Source organism: Myxine glutinosa, chromosome 1, assembly GCF_964187855.1.
Source record: "Myxine glutinosa chromosome 1, kmMyxGlut1.1, whole genome shotgun sequence".
Taxonomy (NCBI): domain Eukaryota; kingdom Metazoa; phylum Chordata; class Myxini; order Myxiniformes; family Myxinidae; genus Myxine; species Myxine glutinosa.
The window spans coordinates 366,974,768-366,996,807 of NC_136261.1; the positions used below are offsets into that span (position 1 = coordinate 366,974,768).

A 22,040-nucleotide genomic window follows, 5' to 3' on the forward strand; every position below is an offset into this window, starting at 1 on the left:
ATTTGGCCTATGATGACCTTTTGGCCTATGTTAAATTTTGGCCTATGTTGATTTCAAATATAATTGGTGGTTGAATTCAGTAAGGTGATATGAAAATACTATTCAAATTTCAAGTCAATCAGATGAAAATTGAGCATTTAAAAATTTGAAAATGTTGTTGACCTTCGGCCTATGTTGATCTTTTGGCCGACAATGATCTAAAAAATAGTTGGTGGTTGAATTCAGTTAGCCGATATGAAAACCATATTCAAATTTCAAGTCAATTGGATGAAAATGGAGGATTTTAGGAACTTGAAATTGTTGTTGACCTTTGGCCTATGTTGACAGTTTGATCTATATTGACCTCAAAAATAGTTGGTGGTTGAATTCAGTTAGCCGATAAGTAAATCCTTTTCAAATTTCAAGTGAATCAGATGAAAATTGAGGATTTTAGAAATTTGAAAAAAGTGGTTGACATTTGGCCGATGTTGATCTTTTGACCTTTTGAGCTCAAAAAATAAATAGGATTCTGTTGCACCACCAACTCTACCACCTAGAGAAATTTCATGAAGATCAGATTAAAATTGTGACCTGTAGGCAAGTATAAGTGTGTGGACAGACAATCAAACACACACGCAAACACACACACCGGAGTGATCAACATACGTGTCAAATTTTTTTTTTTTGCCAAGTAATAATTGTGCCAGCCATATTTTTTTGGGTACAGAGTACGTACATAAATCTGTTGCCCAAGCAAATGATGAAATCATCCTTATCAGTGTCATTTTTACCAAATTCCAACAGATGTCAGCACCGAGTCACAAACTCAAATTCCATCTCACACTTGTATGGCCTAACAAGGATACAATGAGAGGAGGTTCATCCTGCACGCATCACAGGCGGGTGGCTTCAACACGCCACCCGCTTACCACTGCACTGAGGCTTCAACGCTACCGGCTCGGAATAAGGAATGGATCAGTCAAGTTTTTCTCTCGTTTGTGGAAACAACTTCCCCAGTCTGTTCAGGCTCGTTCTTCCCTCCAGGGCTTCAAGAGAGCTGTTCACCACCATCTTAAGTCATCCCCTAATCAAAGCTGTTCACCACCATCTTAGGTCATCCCCCATCCCTACTCATGATCTCTTCTACCCCAAATCACCCTATTCCCAAACACGCCCTTTTCCAGGTTATAGGGATATTCTTTCTTTCTTTCTTTTTTTTTTTTTCTCTCTCTCTCTCTCTCTCTCTCTCTCTCTCTCTCTCTCTCTCTCTCTTTCTCTTTCTCTTTCTCTTTCTCTTTCTCTTTCTCTTTCTCTTTCTCTTTCTCTTTCTCTCTCTCTCTCTCTCTCTCTCTCTCTCTCTCTCTCTCTCTCGTTAGTCTTTCGTTGGTTTGTTCCTTCTTTTGTTTCATCCTTGCCTTCCCCTTCCTCGTCTTCCTGTATTTCATTCAGCTTGCGTACAGCTTGTGCCATGTGTCCTCCCCTGCCCCCATTACCTTGATCTCAATCTCACTTCCATTGGATGTTTGGTGTTTCCCCCTTTCATTCTGTTCTAGCTCTTCCAAGAGCCTCGACCATGTGTACAAAAAAATTCCAGACAAGAAGGATTTTAAGACAGCCGTCATCTAACGAAGTCATCGCTACCATGTTTCATTTGGGTGGCAGGGTCGCTGTTTTTCAGCTACCTCAGGGAGTAACGTCCCTGCCCTATGCGTGTCCCGGGCTCAGCTGTCTCTGGCTGACAGTACCTGTTATGGGCCCCTTTTCCAAGGTAACGGATCCCCACTGCCTTGTGGGGGTAAGCCTCTTTAGGCTAAGGCTATGAGGACACTCAGATATCAAACCACACCTCTAGGTCAGCCTGGGAAGTGCTACATCATGGATAAATGTACCCATGAAAGTCAGTGGTGGCACCAATTTAAGCCTCTGCGATAGCTGTGTCCACTTTGGACATCAAAGGCAGCCGTTATCATACCGACGACCTGGCCAGTCTGTTGCACCTATGTACATCAGACTTCACGTTGCATTTACTGCACCTGCAGCCAACGATGCTCATAGTAAGGGAGTGGGAGAGGGACAGCACACACCTCTATCACTTAAATCGCTCATCTGTGCAGGTTTGTTCCTTTTCAATATATGTACAGTCACGTGAAAAAGTAAGTACACCCCATGTAAAGTTTTGACTTTTTCAACATATTTCAACATACAGCTATTTGATCTTCATTTCAACAATATTGATAGATAAAGGTGATATAATATAACAAATATCATGAAACATTTACATTTTGTAGTCCATTGTATAATTTAAATAAACATAAATGCAAATTTCGCATGTGGAAAAAGGAAGTACACCCCTACATTTATCACAACTTCAAATACCTAAAATTAGAATGAGGTGCACCAGCTCAGGTGCAAATGATTAGAACATCGTTAGAGAGGATCTTGGCGGAACCTGTCTTATTTAAACCTCAGACATTTAGTTTGGTTTGCTCTTTGTTGTTGAAGTGTGCGGCGTCACCATGCCTAGATTAAAATAGCGCTCTGAGGCCTTCCGAAAGAAGGTTATAGATGCCTACGAGTCTGGGAAGGGATTTTAAAAAAGATCTCCAAACAATTTGAAATCAATCATTCGACCATCCGGACGATGATCTACAAGTGGAGAAGATTCCAAACAGCTGCGAACTTGTTCAGGCCAGGCCGCACCAGCAATTTCAGCCCGAGAGCAGACCGCAAGATGCTGAAAGAAGTCTCTAAGAACCCCAGAATGTCATCACGGGACCTACAGGTAGCTCTTGCCACTGTTGATGTCAAAGAGCACGCGTCTACCATTTGAAAGAAGCTGCACAAATTTGATCTACATGGGAGGTGTGCCAGGAGGAAACCGTTGCTGTCCAGAAAGAACATCAGGGCAAGACTAAAGTTTGCCAATGAACACCTATGCAAAGACCGGCATTTCTGGAACAATGTGCTCTGGACAGATGAGTCAAAGGGAGAGCTATTTGGCCACATTACCAGAAGACATGTTTGGCAAAAACCAAAGACAGTATTTGACCACAAGAACCTGATACCAACTGTAAAGCATGATGGTGGAAATATTATGGTTTGGGGCAGCTTTGCTGCATCAGGGCCTGGGCAGCTCACCATCATATAATCCACTATGAATTCTTCATTGTACCAGAGGGTGCTTGAGGATAATGTGAGGCCATCTGTCGGAAAGTTGAAGCTCAACCGAAGGTGGGCCTTGCAACATGACAATGACCCTAAACATACCAGTAAATCCACAAAGGAATGCCTGAAAAGAAAGAAATGGAGGGTTCTGGAATGGCCAAGTCAAAGCCCGAATCTAAATCCCATCGAGATGTTGTGGGGGGATTTGAAACGAGCTGTGCATGCAAGAAACCCCTCAAACATCGCACAGCTGAAAGAATTCTGCATGGAGGAGTGGGAAAAAATTTCTCCCCTCGATGTCAGAGACTGGTAGACAGTTATAAGAAACGCCTACTTGAGGTTGTTTCTGCCAAAGGGGGCAATCGCACCTATTAGAGGCAAGGGTGTACTTACTTTTTCCACATGCGAAATTTGCATTTTTGTTTATTTAAATTATACAATGGACTACAAAATGTAAATGTTTCATGATATTTGTTATATTATATCACGTTTATCTATCAATATTGTTGAAATGAAGATAAAATAGCTGTATGTTGAAATATGTTGAAATAGTCAAAACTTTACATGGGGTGTACTTACTTTTTCACAAGACTTCTGCAACAGTGTTGGGAAGAACTTCCCGAACAATATTTGATTTCCATTGTAGAAAGAATGCCACGAGTGTGTTCGGCGGTTATATCTGCAAAAGGTGGCTACTTTGCTGAGTCAAAAATTTAAATAAAATTTTGTTAAACAAAATGATTCTATGATTTCTTTTTTTTTTTAATCTCCAATTGCTTATTTGTTCTATGCTTAATTTCAGAGTACATTGAGAGATTAAACTGGCCAAATTTCAATAAAAACTGGAAAAATTTAGGTGTTATAAAACTTTTGACCAGTAGTGTAATATACTCGTGTGTGTGTGTATATATATATATGTGTATCCCCGATGAGACAATACTATATAGCCTCTCCTCTCGGAACCACCAGGGAGCAGCACTACATTCTTAAATTTGTCACAATTATTACCATCAGAATTCCTGTCATTGTCACCATCTCAGGACGGTAAGAGTAGCCTCAAAAGGCGTCGAGCAGGTAGACACGACTCTCGGAATAACACGTACTTTACGGTAAAGTGCAATGCGATGAGTCCCATCTTCTTGGGGAAGTCATGTTCCAGGACTCGTCGATCCAGCTGCAGCCAATTAGATTGTTCCCTGTGAAAGGGACAGGGAACATTAGGATCTCCCATTACACCTGCTTGCAAAATGTCAGCTCGGCCATCCAACATGTAAACTGACTTTTGGAATGCAAATAACACAAACGAGAGAAATCTCACTTCTGTTCAATCGTATTCACAGTACAAGGTGACCTTTGACAGCAGGATACATAAAGAAACTGCGTAGCTATGTACAAGCTCCTAATTTAGAATCATTAATTATTTAAGCGCACAACAATTGGGACAAAGTGCTTTGAATTCGTTGAACATTATTGTTGGAATAAAGTGCACTACATTTGGAGAACAAAAGGATTGTGATTCATTGCAAAATTCATACAAAATTGTGATTCATTGCTGACAAAATACTGATTCATACCATGGCCACATCCCGTTCGTTCGGAACAAGATGGCACGTCTGCGCCTCGAGATGTATTACGGCTTAACGAGGAAATGGAAATGCTCAATGATACCGTTTCTAAATCTGCTTAGCGGTTAGGGTGCCGGCTTGGGAACCTAGGATCCTGGGTTCGAATCCCGGTTGGTCACTGAATTAACGCCAGGGGGGTTGACTCAGCCTGTCATCCTTCTGAGGTCGGCGAATTGAGGACCAGTTCACCGGTAATTCCCTGTGTGTCGCAAGAGGCGACTAACAGGGTTGGCGGCAGGAAGGGCATCCGGCCGTCAAATATTGCTTCAAAAAGGGGTCCACGGTGCCCGAAAAAGGCCAACCCCTGCTCTGTGGGGAAAATTGCCTCTAAAGGAGGTTTTATACTGTTTCTAAATCTAACAATTCCAGACGTGTGCCCATCTCCAACACCCCAATCCCAGTAGATTGCGGCAAGAAACAAAATGAGAAAAAGGGGGAAAAAATGAAACAATTGGGGGGTAAAATGCCACGGCGGATGCGATGTCATTAAGATGGATTATAGTGCTGTTGGACGTAATGCTCTGGGGTAACCAGACTGATGAAAACCACGTATGTCACTGTGACAAGTCCTGCGGTGGGAAAGAGCGGCCTGAAATTGGCTACTTGTTTTCACTTCTCTGCCATTTCCACAGGTACATCTGTACATGGTTAACTAAATGCCATCGCGTACGCCTTCCAAATACCACAAGTTCACAGATATTGCAGTATTCGGCCTTCCGGTATCCTGCCCGTTCGTGTTCCGTGTGAGGCGGTGTGTATATGTGTGGAGACCAAGGGTCGACCTCTACATATGTACCAATGGTGGCTCTTGGTAGGCCAGGCCTGCCTGGGGCTTACACACGTCAACGTTTGAAAAATGCCACAAACAAACTCGTTTTACAGGAAATTTAGGCTTGAAAGCTTTAGCTGTGAACACAACATTGACTGTACGCCTTCAACTCGACAATATTATGCCAAGATAGTTTTCACGTTACCGGGTCTTGACACCGACAACTCCCACACTTTTGGGGAACGCAACTCGTTCTGTACACCGCGTGCATGTTGAAATACATTTCCCACGGAAGGCTTCGCTTTTCACATGGGATCATAAGGCTTACATCAATCAGCAAGGCTTAACCAAGCCTTCCAGGATCTCAACTCAAAAGGGACTTTGTCAAAGTTCATTGTCAACAAAAATCACTTTCACGCTCAATCCTAGAATGGAAAAAGAAGAAGATAGCTGGAGCCACTTATATTTAATTTAATGATTTATCATCACCAAAGGAAACTAGATGGTATTCATAGAATACTTACCCTGCGCAGTCAACTTGGTGTGAGCCAACTCTTCTGTTTTTGAACGTTTCTTTTTTTTTGATCCAATATAGCTACCAGACCACGTGAGCGATGACATCCTAAATTTATACTCTCTAAATAAATGTTGCATACATCATGCTCAATAAATTTCAAACTGATCAGACTAAGCGATGCCCCTGTCGAATTATGACGTCATAATTATGGCACCAAATGAGGTCATCGTTAACAACACCTATTCCCCATATGGAGTTGTTTACAATGAGCCACGTTTCAATTTTTTCCATAGAGCGGTTTTGTGCCTCATCGTGCTTGCATGATCCAACACTTTCTTGCTGACCGTGGTGTAGAGCATATGGAGTGGCCTGCCATGTCCCCGGATATGAATCCGATAGAGAACTTGTGGGCAGAATTAACGCGTCAAATCGACAACTTGGACCAGCAGCCCACCTCTGTGCGTGAATTGCAGCAGACTATTGTCACTGCATGGCAAGCGATTCCTGTCCAAACCTTGGCAAATCTCGTGAAGATCATGCCCGACGTGTACGTGCTCTCCTGAATGCTCGTGGTGGTTACACGAAGTACTGAACTGTAATTTTACTGTCCGTAATCCCAGTCATAATTTAGCTTTTGTTTTTGTTGAAATTTTTTTTGGATAACGTGCAAATTAAAGAGATACTTCTGGAAAACGTACAGCAGTTTAACACAGTACTGTCCATGAATTGAGTTCGATATCAGTTTCCATCACTTTCAAGGATCAATTTATTTGCTTTGAAATGTCAAATGTGGTTTTTGTTTCTTTTAAAGGTCACATTAACAAAATCTAGAATAATTTCAACATAATTCCAATTAACTTTTGGTTCTAAGACATCTTGAAAAGTAAGTTCACCCCCACAAAAAAAATATTCCATATTAAATGCCAAGTCTGTATATATATGGGTTGTAAACGCTAAGCACATGTAAGTGGTGGTGCAAATTTTGTCCATGGTGGTGTTTTTGTGACTGCATTGGAATGTGGTGAATGTTTAGAATAAACAACAAATTGCTCGAAAAAGTAAATAAAAGCACAAACTATTTTGACAATGATTCATATGTAATTAAGTGACATGATTTAAATGTAATGTCCATATGCCATAACTTTTCCCAATTTAGACCCATAGATATCAAAGGTTTTAAACATACATTTTGTTACCCAAAATGGCTGAGAATGCATGAGAGAGACCTCCCCCCTCCCTTTCCACCCCCACCCCCACCCCTTCCCTTTCCACCCCCACCCATGCCACTCCAGATCACTCGCATTTCTCAAAAAACCATCACCTGCTCACCCTTTCAAAAAAGTAAGAGGGAGTTCAGATCAGTACATAATCAAAATGAAGACCAATTACTGCACTGTAGTCCCAGGAAGGAAGCCGGACATTAACAATACACACACACACACACACACACACACACACACACACACACACACACACACACACACACACACACACACACACACACACACACACACACACACACACACACACACACAACACACACACACACACACACAATTTAAACACATACATATGTACAGTGCATTCAGAAAGTATTCAGATCCCTTCACTTTTTTCACATTTTGTTATGTTGCAGCCTTATGCTGAAATCGTTTAAATTCATTTTTCCCCTCATCAATCTACACTCAATACCCCACAATGACAAAGAGAAAACAGGATTTTAGAAAGTTTTGCAAATTTATTTTAAAAAACAAAACTGAAATATCACATTTGCATAAGTATTCAGACCCTTTGCTATGACACTTGAAATTTAGCTCAGGTGCCTCCCATTTCTCTTGATCATCTTTGAGATGTTTCTACGCCTTGATTGGAGTCCACCTGTGGTAAATTCAATTGATTGGACATGATTTGGAAAGGCACACACCTGTCTATATAAGGTCTCACAGCTGACAATGCATATCAGAGCAAAAACCAAGCCATGAGGTCGAAGGAACTGTCTGCAGAGCTCAGAGACAGGATTGTGTCAAGGCACAGATCTGGGGAAGCTGACAAAAAAATTTCTGCTGCATTGAAGGTTCCCAAGAGCACAGTGGCCTCCATAATTCTTAAATGGAAGAAGTTTCGAACAACCAGGACTCTTCCTAGAGCTGGCCGCCCTGTCAAACTGAGCAATCGGGGGAGAAGGGCCTTGGTAAGAGAGGTGACCAAGAACCCGATAGTCACTCTGGCTGAGCTCCAGAGATCCTGTGTGGAGATGGGAGAAACTTCCAGAAGGACAACCATCACTGCAACACTCCACCGATCTGGGCTTTATGGCAGAGTGTCCAGACGGAAGCCTCTCCTCAGTGAAAGACACATGAAAGCCAGCTTGGAGTTTGCAAAAAAGCACCTAAGGGACTCTCAGACTGTGAGAAACAAGATTCTGTGGGCCAAGATGTGGTCTGTGGTCTTGCTTTCTCTCACAGTTTTATTTCAACTCTAATTCACCATCTGATTTCATTTTTCGCAGTCGCTAACTTGGTTTTAGACTCGGTTGCAAAAAAACGGGAAGAAAATTCGATGAAAGTTACCGTTTATGGAACAAAATGCTGCTATTAGCTGCTCGTATTAGACTCTTTTTCCAAGGATACACACGATAAGAACTAGTTTGGTGCATGACAAGTCAAATCCCTTGACCAACTGCACTGGCAAGATACTTTTTAACTTCATTAAGACAAATCCAACCTTGCTATGTGAGCAATAGCAGAGAAATCCTCTAATTCAATTAGGATGACCATTGATGCCTTCACTAATTCAAGATGGCGGCACCCCGTGGTGATGCTGCAGGGGCCAGCTATATAATCACGATTTAGACTGTGTTTTTCTCTCAAACTGGAATGAAGGAGCAGGGAAACGAAGATCAATTGAATCAAGGAAAAGAAAAAGCAAAGGAAATGTAGTCAGGAGATTGTGACGAGCTGAGAAACCAACACACCTTTGCAGGAATGTTAAACGAGTCCATTCATTCTGTGTGTGTGTGTATGTGTGTGTGTCACTATTGTGCTTTGGGGACTTCTACCTTCATTCAAGGAAAAAAAGATCTCATAAGGAGAAGGCACTGAAATTGTGTTTTAGAAATCGAGAAGAGAATGTTTTTGTGAAGATACGAATCTAAAAATACTCAAACAAGATGGTATTCATCGAATACTTACCCCACGCATTCAACTTGGTGCGAGCCAACTCCTCTGTTTTTTAAGGTTTTTTTTCCCTTTGATCCAATATGGCTGCCAGACCATGTGACCGATGACATCATAAGTTTATATTCTCTAATATAATTATTGCATAGTTCACGCTCAAAACATTTCAAACTGATCGGACTAAGCTGCATTGCCTGTCGAATTATGATATAATGTCGAATTATGACATCATAATTAAGGCACAAATTACGTCATCATTTACAACACGTATTCCCCATGTAGAGTTATTCACAATGAGCTACATTTCAATTTTTTCCATTGAGCAGTTTCGGAGATATGTTTTTCCAGATATGGAAATACAGATACAGATATTCCAGATATGGATATGTTTTTCCAGTTTCGGAGATATGTGCAATGTTTTTCCAAGATGGCGTCCGTACCATGTGACCTATAACGTCATATTTATGACTGAATAATTCTACAAGCAGAGGTGCTGTTTTGGTGAAAATTTCGTGTCAATCGGACCAACGGTTGCCAATAAAATCAATTTTAAAAATGCAGACACATGTACGACATATGTATGCCGCATACATACGGACACACTCGATCGCTTAACTCCATTTTTCACTTCGCGAGCGCACGGTAACTAGAACGGCATTTGGTAGAGCACATACCTCTGCCAGGCTGAATAGTTTACGTTTTGTATCCCACTGAAAGGCCAGATCTGGATATGGACCTGAACCAAAATCTAATTTTGCATTCAGAATCATTGGAATCTCCCACGATGAAGCTAACTCCGAGGGCCTTTCACTCACACACCGCAGGCAGGTTGGTGGTCTTTCTGTCTTCTACCAACTCCTCTCCGGCCTTGCTCCCCCAGCCCTGTCTGTGCTCTGTCCCCCAAATATTCCAGCAGGACGCACAAGATCTGCCTGCAACCCTCTTATGGTTAAACTGCCAAAATCAAGACTCTATGCTCACCTTTACTCTTTCATTCCTCTTTTCTCCCACCTCTGGAACAAACTCCCTCACTCTCTTCAATCCCACTCCTTCCTCCAGGTTTTTAAAACAGTTGTTCACCACCATCTCTTATCTTCCCCCATCCAAAACCTTGATCTTTTCTACCCCCGTTAAAACACCCCAAATCCGCCTCTTTCAACCCCCGACTTCTTTCCTGAAACCCTAGAAGTGTTCATTTGCTTTATACAGTGTACCCCTCCCTCCCCCCCCCAAGCCCCATGCCCTCTCCCTTCCACAGATCTACCGACATCCCTGTTCTCGACTGTTGTTGTGCTTGTATGCTTCCCTCTCTCTCCCCCGCTTGTCTCCCGCTCCGTTCATCGTATGTTTTATGTGTCCTTTTTTTTTTTGTGTGTGTGATTAATGTTCGCTCTTACACGAGCCTTGACTCTGTATACAAATAATAATAATAATAATAATAATAATAATATTATAATATTGGCTTGTTCTTGTCACCTAATCAACTTGTCCACCATGTTTCGTCCGAATCCGTCCATAAAGTTTTGAGATATCCTTCTCACAAACAAACAGACAGGGATGAAAATGATGGCGGAGGTAACTAGAACAGCACTTGTTATTAGGGCACATACCTGAACAGTTTACGTTTTGCATCCCACTCCAAAATCCAAACCTACAAAATCGAATTGGCTTGGCATTAAATTAATTGGCATTAAATTAAATTAACATTAAACTAAATTAATTGGCATTAAATCTCAATAAATGAGGATGGATTCGGACGAACCTTGGTTGACAGGATGGGTGTGTGACAATAAATAAATGATTAAATTTCGGTGAAGATCCCAATCTGGATTCGGATACGAGAATTTTTCAATTTCTTAAAGTGATTCTTCACCATTAAGAGCTGGGCCAAAAACTATATATAGCATATGATATCTCAAAACGTTATGGATGGATTCTGATGAAACTAGGTGGAGAGGTTGGGTGTGTAGCAAGGACGAATCAATTCGATTTTGGTGAATCAATTCGATTTTTCCTCTCTAGTCGTAGTCAACGTGTGGCCCTGAATGGGTTTCTCTCATCTCCTCTTCCTGTTCAGGCTGGAGTTCCCCAAGGCAGTGTTCTGGGCCCTGTGTTTTTTCTGGTCTTCATCAATGATCTCGCCGACTCTCTTGAAAATCCTCTCTATCTCTTTGCTGACGACTCTACTCTCTGTCGCTCCATTCCTCATCCCTCAGATCGGCAGTCTGCAGCCTCCTCACTCTCTGCAGACCTGGACAAAATCACAGACTGGGCAAACAAGTGGAACATGTCTTTCAATCCTGACAAATCTCACACTCTTACGATGTCTCTCCGAAAAGACCGACTGCACAACCCTCCCATCCACTTTCTGAATAATCCTCTCCAAGAAGTTCTGTCACTCGAGCTTTTGGGTCTCACTATCTGCCATGATCTTTCCTGGGAAAACCACATTTCAAATCTGGCCTCCGAAGCCAGTCGCCGACTGGGCATCCTCCATCATGCGAAGTCCTTCCTTGGTACACCTGAGCTCCTCACCACTTACAAGGCTTTCATCCGCAGCTCTATGGAATACTGCTCTCCCCTCTGGTCTGGTGCTCCTGCCTCACACCGAGCTCGTCTTCACGCTGTTGAAACCAAAGCGTTCAGAATCATTGGAATCTCCCGCGATGAAGCTAACTCCAAGGGCCTTTCACTCACTCACTGCAGGCAGGTTGGTGGTCTTTCGGTCTTCTACCAACTCCTCTCCGGCCTTGCCCCCCCAGCTCTCTCTGGGCTCTGTCCCCCAAATATTCCTACAGGTCGCACAAGATCTGCCTGCAACCCTCTTATGGTTAAACTGCCAAAATCAAGACTCTCTGCTCACCTTCACTCCTTCATTCCTCTTTTCTCCCGCCTCTGGAACAAACTCCCTCTCTCTCTTCAATCCCACTCCACCCTCCAGGTCTTTAAAACAGCTGTTCACCACCATCTCTTATCTTCCCCCATCCAAAACCTTGATCCTTTCTACCCCCGCTAATTTCACCCAAAATCCTACACTTTTTTTTTTTTTTGAAATACCAACTTCTGTCCTGGAAGTCCTTGGTCCCCTTGTGTTTTATACCTCTCCCACCCCCCCCCCCTTCCCACGCCTCCTCCCCCCAAACCCTCTCCCTCCCACACTTCTCCCTGCTCTCAAATGTTGTGTTTGTATGCTTCCCCTTCACTCCCCATCTTGTCTTGCACTCCCTCTTTTTATATATTTTGTTTGTCTGGTTGATTTGTTGGTGAAATAAATGTTAGCTCTTTCACGAGCCTCGATTCAGTACACAAAAAAAATAAAAATAAAAAAATCTGAATATGGATTCGGATACGAGAATTATTTAATTTTTAAGTGATTCTTCACCATTGAGAGATCGGGCCAAAAACTATCTCAAAATGTTATGGATGGATTCTGATGAAACTTGGTGGACAGGTTGAGTGTGTGACAAGGAAGAATCGATTCCATTTTGGTGAATATCCGAATTCACCGAGAATACGAGAATACGATGAATACGAGAATTTTTAATTTCTTTAAGTTGAGTGATTTTTCACCATTGAGAGGTAGGGCCAAAAACGATGTGTGGCACATGATATCTCAAAAAATTGTGGACGGTTTCGACCAAAACTTGGTGGATGAGATGGGTAGGTGACAAAAACAAGCCGATTCGATTTTTCTTTTGTAATTTCAGATGAAAATTGATGATTCTGGATGTTTGACCTTGAGGTGACCTTTAACCTCAAAATCAAAAAGCTTCTTCCTTATGTCCAACTCCACCATCTGGTGAAATTTCGTGAATATCGGTTTAAAATTGTAACCTGTAGGCGATAGACAGACATACAGACAGACAGAATAACGCACAAGACCAACAAATATACTAAAAAAAAATCTTTCATTTTGCAAGTAATAAATATTGGATGCGTGTGATGAAGGATTTCAATTTCCAGATTGCTTTTCCTCTCCGCAGGAGACAGATGGAAATTATACGCTGGTTAGTTTAACTGATGCTTTGATAAAGATTTGTGGGTAGATAATTAGGAGTTTTAAGAGCAATCGTTTTGGAGAAGTGTAGCTTCATTAAAAAGGGTCGGGGAAAAAATAATGTAATACAATTTCACAACACATTTCAATTCACGAACGCAATAAGTGGTTTGGTTGAGTAGAGTCGTGGGGCCCATTCCATTCAATGGTGAAAAATTATAGTTCTACAAATTGGTTTGCCAGATTTTGAAAGTATGTTCCAATTGACAATTTAGGTAAAGATGTCGGAGATGATGCGATTAGCATTGCCCTAAATTTTTCGTATGACGAAACAGATCTCAAAGCAAATAAGATTCCATGATGACAAAATGAGTGGATTAACGAGAAGTCTCAAATATTGTTCGTGGAATTGGGGAAAATCTCCATGGACATCAATTTAAGATTGCATGGCATTAATGCAGGAGTACCTGGTGCACGTTCACATCTGAAAGGTCAAAGTTAAAATTCCTTCTCTTACACTAATTTTTGTTTCTTCATTCGTCTCTCTTATACAGGATTTGAAGAAACATGTCCCCCTTCCTTCCTTCTCAACCATGTCGAAATCCTTACTTCCACTATAATAATAAATTTTTAATAAATTTATTTACTAGTGGGGTCACCCGTGGGAATCCCACGGGCATGGAGGTGTATCGTTGCGATCGGTACAGCCGTTTTTGCGGTACCCGGGACAATAACGTTAGGTGTGAGTCCAAACCTGAAAATGCTGGAGACCAAAGCTGAAATTGGAAAAACAATACAGCCTATTTTACTCCAGGGGGTCCCAGGATTACCCACCCAAAATTTCGTTACGATCGGTTCAGCCGTTTTTGTGGTACCTGGGAACGGACGGACGGACAGACAGACAGACGGAGACATTTGGTGAATTATAGTAAGATATAGCACTTTAAATGCCATGGCCTCTAAAATGGCCTCTAAAGGTGGTTTTTTTTTTTTTATAGCACTTTAAATACTCTCAATACTACTCCAGCTCCCTCTCTAACTTGTACAGTTTTATACCCACATGGCCATATCCAGTCCAATCTTGTTGCCATATCAACTACTAACTTCTACTGATGCACCTTGGCCGACTAGTCACTCAAATCTACCTGCAATGAAAAAAGAAGTTAAAACTGTCAAGATCAGCAAGCTGTAGTGAACGTGTTGCGACAAGCTATTAGGGTACTGTACAACAAATATGCAGACAACAGAGCTGCTCAAAAGCAGACAAGTTCACAGAATATTAGCAACAACGGCATTCTGGAATCAATATGGCCAGGTACCTCCTCCTCATCACAAGCACCTAGTTTTGGAGAAACAAACAAACAAATTCTTCTTCTTCTTTATTTGTAGGCAGCACAAGGCTGCAGGGTAGCATCATTGGCTGAGGGTGTGGCTATGCTTCTGATGCAACGCCCTCTGCTGGTTTGGCCAGGAATTTGTAATTTGTTAATGGTGCCCTCGATAGCTCGCCTACTCTTTGCAAAGGACACCGTATGATCTTTAACGTCCACAAATGAATGCCAATAGATGGCATTCCCGTTTAACGTCCATGTAGATCCGAGGGACGGCACATGCATTGATGAATCACCACGCCTGTGAAACACCGAAATGACAGTTTATAGCAGGGACGGGATTCGAACCCAGGCTAAACAACTTAGAGGCAAATAAAGAATAAATAAATAAAAAAACAAACAAACAAACAAACAAACAAATAAATAAATAAATAAATAAATAAATAAATAAATAAATATACAAACAAACAAACAAATAAATAAATAAATAAATAAATAGATAGATAGATAGATAAATAAGTAAATGAATGAATGAATGAATGAATGCGACTCCTGGTGCTTCCACCCGATTCTTCAGCATCAGATACAAGTTACGCGATCTTAACGAAATCCTTTCTCGAGTGTTTCCAAAGAACGCAATCTAATGAGTAAACCTTTCCAGCAATACTTAATAATAACAGCAATTTCATGCTGCTGGAGGTAGCTCACTGCCCCTGGAAATGTTCAGCAGGCATGTTTTAAGCAAACTAATTGCAATAGAACACGAATCGGTGATATCCAGGATACGTGCTGGAATTGTGGCCGAGCAGGCAAGTCCACACTCTCAAGCTGCTCAAGAATCTGCCTAAAGACGAGATGCAACAGCAACATCCATTGGGTGCATGAAGGTGAACGGGTGGGTTCGAGGGAAATGGCAAACTTCACAAATCCAGTATAGTTTTTAGATATGCCATCGATATGTTAAACCATAATATCAGGATACCAAAGATCCATCCTTTTTGAAATGGGTAACTATACTCAGCCTTGATGACAGGATGACACCAAATATCGTGAGATGATGTTTCACCTGATGGAATCGATACCCATGTGTCGATTCCCATGATATGTCCCACGAAATTGATACCCATGTCCCACTGCTGCAATCATTTTCAAGATCAGAGGTGGAATAACCGACGTATTGGGCATGTTCTACAACCTAACATGTCATTCAGACACTTCCTGCCAAGAAGGAAGCAGGAAGTGAGACATGCGGTGCAGAAGATGGAAAAAGGAAGGCAGACAAAACAGTAAAAGGGTAAACATACAGGATGTGACTTGTTGGGTTCTTGGGAAGACTTATTTTCTTGTGAACTTGCACAGCATGTAAGGAAGTAAGGTATGCCTCATGGGGAGAAGGTAGATTAAGGATGGGTATGATGTTATTGTTTTATGACAATGATTTAAGGTACGCACAAAGTTCATTTGCTGTAAGTTTAGTTAAGATATTGAAGGGAAGGGATAAAGATTGCCCACCACCAGACTATCAGCATGTTATCCTTGTAGCATGCGCCACAGCACTCTTCCACGAGCCGAGAGGGTGTACATAAAGAGAAAAGAGCGTGTCACATGAGCAATGAAATGATGGAGAGAGTAGCAAGCAGATTACTTTCATGTTTTTCGAGCCAAGTCGTAGTCAAAAGTCCAAAGGGCCACGAGGGTGGTGATTTTGATGAGAATCATGTCGATAAGGCTCAATTGTTTGCAATCCTCCAACGGAAGATGATATCAAGTGAAAGGGGAAATTTTAGCTTCGCTCATGGAATTATGATGCATCAAAAGACCAAAATGTTTCCATGCAAAGTGCAGATGCGGGAAAAAAAAACAGAGAAACAAATAAATAAACGAGATGGTATTCCTAGAATACGTACCCTGCAGAGTCAACTTGGTGCGAGCCAACTCTTCTGTTTTTGAAGGTTTTTTTCTTTGATTCAATATGGCTGCCAGACCACGTGAGCGATTACATCATTAATTTATATTCTCCAATATAAATGTTGTGTAGATCACGCTCAATGTAATTTCAAATTGATCAGAATGAGCGTTGTCCCTGTCGAATTATGACGTCATAATTATGGCACCAATGACGTCATCGTTAACAGCACCTATTCCCCATATGGAGTTCTTTACAATGAGCCATGTCTCAATTTTTTCTATGTAGCGCTTTCGGAGATATAGAGGTGCAACATTTTTCGGTTTTTCCAAGGTGGCGCCTGTACCACATGACCTATGACGTCATGATTATCATTAAAATATTCTACAGGAGGAGGCGCTCCTATGGTGAAAATTTCGTGTCCATCAGACCAAGTGTTTCAGAGAAAAAAAATTTCATACAGATTGGATGAAGCGTTGCACTTGTCAAATTATGACATCATAACGAAGGCATGAAAGGCATATGAATTATGACGAAAGCATAACATGACGTCATCATTAACATATCTTATTCCCCATGGGGAGTGTTTGACAATGAGCCATGTTTCAATTTTTCCCATGGAGTGGTTTCAGAGATGCAGAGGTGTGAAGTTTTTCCAAGATGGCGCCTGTACCACGTGACCTATCATGTCATAATTATCATTTTAAAAAACTATACAGCAGGAGCTTTTTGGTCCAAATTTCGTGTCCATCGGATGAACAGTTTCAGAGGAATTTTTTTTTCATACTGATCAGATCAAGCATTGTACCTGTCAAATTATGACGTCATAATGAAGGCACCGATGACGTCATCGTTTACAACATCTATTCCACATATGGAGTTCTTTACAATGAGCCACGTTTCAATTTTTTTCCATGGAGCGGTTTTGTAGATATAGAGGTGCAACGTTTTTTGTTTTTTTTCAAGATGGTGCCTGTACCATGTGAGCTATGACGTCAAAATTATCATTAAAATATTCTACAGGAGGAGGCGCTCCTATGGTGAAAATTTCGTGTCCATCAGACCAAGAGTTTCAGAGAAAAAAAAATTCATACAAATTGGATGAAGCGTTGCACTTGTCAAATTATGACATCATAACGAAAGCATGAAAGGCATATGAATTACTAGCTGAGGTACCCGGCTTCGCCCGGGTTGAATAAGAATAATACAAATATATGATGAAAAGAACATGTATATTTTAGAGCAATATCACAGTACATTTCCTATATGACGTTTTGTCAATTTTCAATTTCTCAAAACCTCTTGGTATACAACATTTCTGGTTTTCTTACGTGGTGCCATGACATAAAGATTGCTTGGTTTTCCAACCCTCGAGCAGCCCACGTACAGCTGACCATGGGAAGTACCCGGCATTGCCGGGCGGGGGAAGGGAGGGGGGAAGGGAGGGAGGAGGAAGGGGAGGGGAGGGGAACGGGGGGGGAGGGGAGGACAGGGTGGGGAGGGGGAGGAGAGGGTGGGGAGGGGAGAAGAGGGGGGGGAGGAGAGAAGAGGGGGGGGGAGAAGAGGAGGGAGGGGGAGGAGGGAGAGGGGAGGGGGGAGGGGAGGAGGTGAGGGGGGAGGGGGAGGGAGGGGGGAGGGAGGGGGGAGGGGAGGAGGAGGGGGGAGTGGAGGGGGAGGGGGAGTGGAGGGGGAGGGGGGGAGGGGGAGGGGGAGGGGGAGGGGGGAGGAGGAGGGGGAGGGGGGAGGGGGGGGGGAGAGGGGAGGGGGAGGGGGAGGGGGAGAGGGAGGGGGAGAGGGGAGGGGGGAGGGGGAGAGGGGGAGGGGGGGAGGGGGGGAGGGGGAGAGGGGAGGGGGGAGGGGGAGGAGAGGGGGGAGGTGAGGGGGAGGGGGGAGGGGGAGGGGGGTGGGGAGGGGGAGGGGAGGGGAGGGGGAGGGGAGGTGAGGGGGAGGGGGGAGGGGAGGTGAGGGGGGAGGGGGAGGTGAGGGGAAGGGGGAGGTGAGGGGGGAGGGGGGAAGGGGGGTGTGAGGGGGGGAGGGGGGAGTGAGGGGAGGGGGGAGTGAGGGGGAGGGGGGAGGGGGGAGGGAGGGGATGGGGGGAGGGGGAGGGAGGGGATGGGGGAGGGGGAGGTAGGGGATGGGGGGAGGGGGAGGGGGGAGGGATAGGGGGAGGGGGAGGGGAGGGGAGCTAAGGGGGGAGTGGAGGGGGAGGGGGGGAGTGGAGGGGTAGGGGGGGAGGGAGGGGAGGGGGGGGGAGGGGGAGGGGGAGGGGGGAGGGGGGGAGGGAGGGGAGGGGAGGGGAGGGGGGAGGGGGAGTGGGAGGTGGGGGGAGGGGGAGGGCGGGAGGGGAGTGGGAGGGGGGAGGGGAGGGGGAGGGGGAGGGGGAGTGGGAGGGGGGGAGGGGAGGGAGAGGAGGGAGAGGGGGGGTGGAGGGGGAGGGGGAGGGGGAGGGGGAGGGGGAGGGGCGGGGAGGCGGGAGGGGGAGGGGAGGGAGGCGGAGGGGGAGGGGAGGGGAGGGGGGAGGGGAGGGGGGAGGGGGAGGGGGGAGGGGGAGGGGGGGAGGGGAGGGGAGGGGCGGGGACGGCGAGGGGGAGGGGGAGGACTGGGAGGTGGAGGGGCGAGGGGCTGAGGGGCTGGCTGGGAGGGGGGAGGGGGGAACGGCTAGCTTGGCCAGCCGATAGCAGGCTTTTTACTTTGCTTTTTACCTCAATGAGGGCTATATATATAGTCGATGCTTGGAGCCTTCAAGTTCAACATAAAGTTTTTTTTATCTATCTATAATTCCAGTAATCAACATAAAGTTTTTTTATCTATCTATAATTCCAGTAATCTCTGTGTGTATGTTTGTATGTTTGTATGTTTGTATGTCTGTATGTCTGTGACCGCTGTTTCTCGACAACCACGGGTCCGATATACTTTAAACTTGCCAGGTATATTGCTGGGGACCCGAGGATGTGCCTTTTCAAGGTTTCATATTAATCGGACAAGTAGTTACCGAGCTATGTCCAAAAAACGATTCAACCAATCAGAGAGCAGCGAGCTATCACGTGTGCCGAACGTGCCGAACAGACTCTGCCTCGGACGGCACATTTGAGAGCGTATTATTTATTTCACGTTGGCAAACTATGTTGGCGTTAAACTATGTTTTAAAACTAATTAAAACTAATTTGCGATTCTTTCGCTTTCCTGCGCGTTTGTGCACGCTATGGCGATTTCTTTACCAAACTCCGCAAGCCGTTCGCTTTGGACCAAACCATTTCATGTAAATAGAGGGGGGGGGGGGGGGATTGTCACCGTACTCGCAAGCCGTTCGCTTTGGACCAAACCATTTCATGTAAATAGAGGGGGGGGGATATAATTTTAGATATATATATAGTACGGGCATGCCCTAGTCTATCTATAATTCCAGTAATCTCTGTGTGAATGTCTGTGTGTCTGTGTGTTTGTTTGTCTGTGACCGCTGTTTCTCGACAACTACCGGTCCGATATACTTGAAACTTGCCAGGTATATTGCTGGGGACCCGAGGATGTGCCTTTTCAAGGTTTCATATTAATCGGAGAAGTAGTTACCGAGCTATGGCGATTTAGCCGTTCGCCGTTCGCTTTGGCTTTGCGAATGGACCAAACCATTTCATGTAAATAGAGGGGGGGGGGGTTCTGTGGTCGTTGCGAATGGACCAAACCATTCATGTAAATAGAGGGGGGGGGGTTCTGTGGTCGTTACTGCCACGTAGTTTCAAAGTTTTTTTTTTGTTGTTGTTGTTTGCACGCATGTTTTTTTGCACCCACGTACGGGCACGCCCTAGGATGTTTACACACACACACCCCTACACAAATTTTTTTTTTTTTTTTTTTTTGGGCAAGGAACGGGCACCCACGTACGGGCACGTCCTAGTCTATCTATAATTCCAGTAATCTCTGTATGTCTGTGTGTATGTCTGTGACCGCTGTTTCTCGACAACCACGGGTCCGATATACTTGAAACTTGCCAGGTATATTGCTGGGGACCTGAGGATGTGCCTTTTCAAGGTTTCATATTAATCGGAGAAGTAGTTACCGAGCTATGGCGATTTAGCCGTTCGCCGTTCGCTTTGGCTTTGCGAATGGACCAAACCATTCATGTAAATAGAGGGGGGGGGGGGGTTCTGTGGTCGTTCGCTTTGGCTTTGCGAATGGACCAAACCATTTCATGTAAATAGAGGGGGGGGGGGGGTTCTGTGGTCGTTACTGCCACGCGGTTTGGAATGTTTTTCCGAACGGGCACCCACGTACGGGCACGTCCTAGTGAAAAATAATGCAGATGTATAACAATCCACCAATGCAAGTTCAGAAATGAATGCAGATCCTTTACTTTGCGATACAAACGCAATTCCCGCCATTTCCACTCACGATCGAGGCCTCCACAGTGACCGCGCCTCTTCTTCCTCCTACAACTTCATCTCACTTCTTTCACTCAAAATGCACGAAATTCTGCCGCATGAAATTATGTAGAGGACTCGTCGGGGGGATATAAGGTAGATAAGGAAGGCGTTGTAACAGAAGAATCAAAATAAAAGTGGAAGAACATAAGGAAATGGGAGCTATTCTGGACCCACAGCCAAACCCGACAAACCATTGCAATACACCCCGAAAGTCTAGCGCCGCCACAAACTACACCATGGAATTGCAGCTGGCGCGGTTTTTTTAAACCATTGATATTAAAATAAAACGTAACCTAAAACCACCGGGATTTTCTGCTGATTCCGAATCTGTCTAAAACTTTTCTCCGATGTGTAGTTCTTGAGTTATAAGCGGACATCCAGACAGACACACACACACACACACACACACACACACACACACACACACACACACACACACACACACTCCTCCTTTATATATAGAGATGACGAAAGCATAACATGACGTCATCATTAACATATCTTATTCCCCATGGGGAGTGCTTGACAATGAGCCATGTTTCAATTTTTCCCATGGAGTGGTTTCAGAGATATAGAGGTGTGAAGTTTTTCCAAGATGGCGCCTGTACAACGTGACCTATGATGTCATAATTATCATTTTAAAAAATTATACAGCAGGAGCTTTTCGGTCCAAATTTCGTGTCCATCGGATGAACAGTTTCAGAGGAATTTTTTTTTCATACTGATCAGATCAAGCATTATGACGTCATAATACCTGTCAAATTATGACGTCATAATGAAGGCACCGATTACATCATCATTAACATATCTTATTCCCCATGGGGAGTGATTTTCAATGAGCCTTGTTTAAACTTTTTCCATTAAGCGGTTTGGGAGATATAGAGGTGTAACGTTTTTCCAAGATGGCGTCCGTACCATGTGACCTATGGCGTCATATTTATGAATAAAAAATGTATACAGGGGGAGGAACTCTTATGGTAAACTTTCGTGTCAATCGGACCTTGCTGAGAAAATGAATTTTTAAAATGCATATACGCACGTACACCACACGTACGCCACACGCATGCAACTGAATGCAAAGTTTCGCTTCGCGAGCGCAGGGCAACAATAAATATGTAGTGTACAGCATGATACTTGCGAAATCCCTAAAATAAGTT

General features: G+C 43.8%; 1 protein-coding gene across 2 annotated transcripts in view; it reads right to left on the bottom strand.

The window, feature by feature from the left end:
• The window catches only part of LOC137414822 (FERM domain-containing protein 4A), a 300,724-nt gene that overhangs the window by 166,681 nt on the left and 112,003 nt on the right, over nucleotides 1–22,040 (bottom strand). For both annotated transcript variants that reach the window (XM_068100360.2, XM_068100351.2), the window contains one exon: nucleotides 4,248–4,340. In XM_068100360.2, coding sequence (XP_067956461.2) covers nucleotides 4,248–4,340 — 93 coding nt within the window. The remainder of the gene's footprint in view (nucleotides 1–4,247; nucleotides 4,341–22,040) is intronic.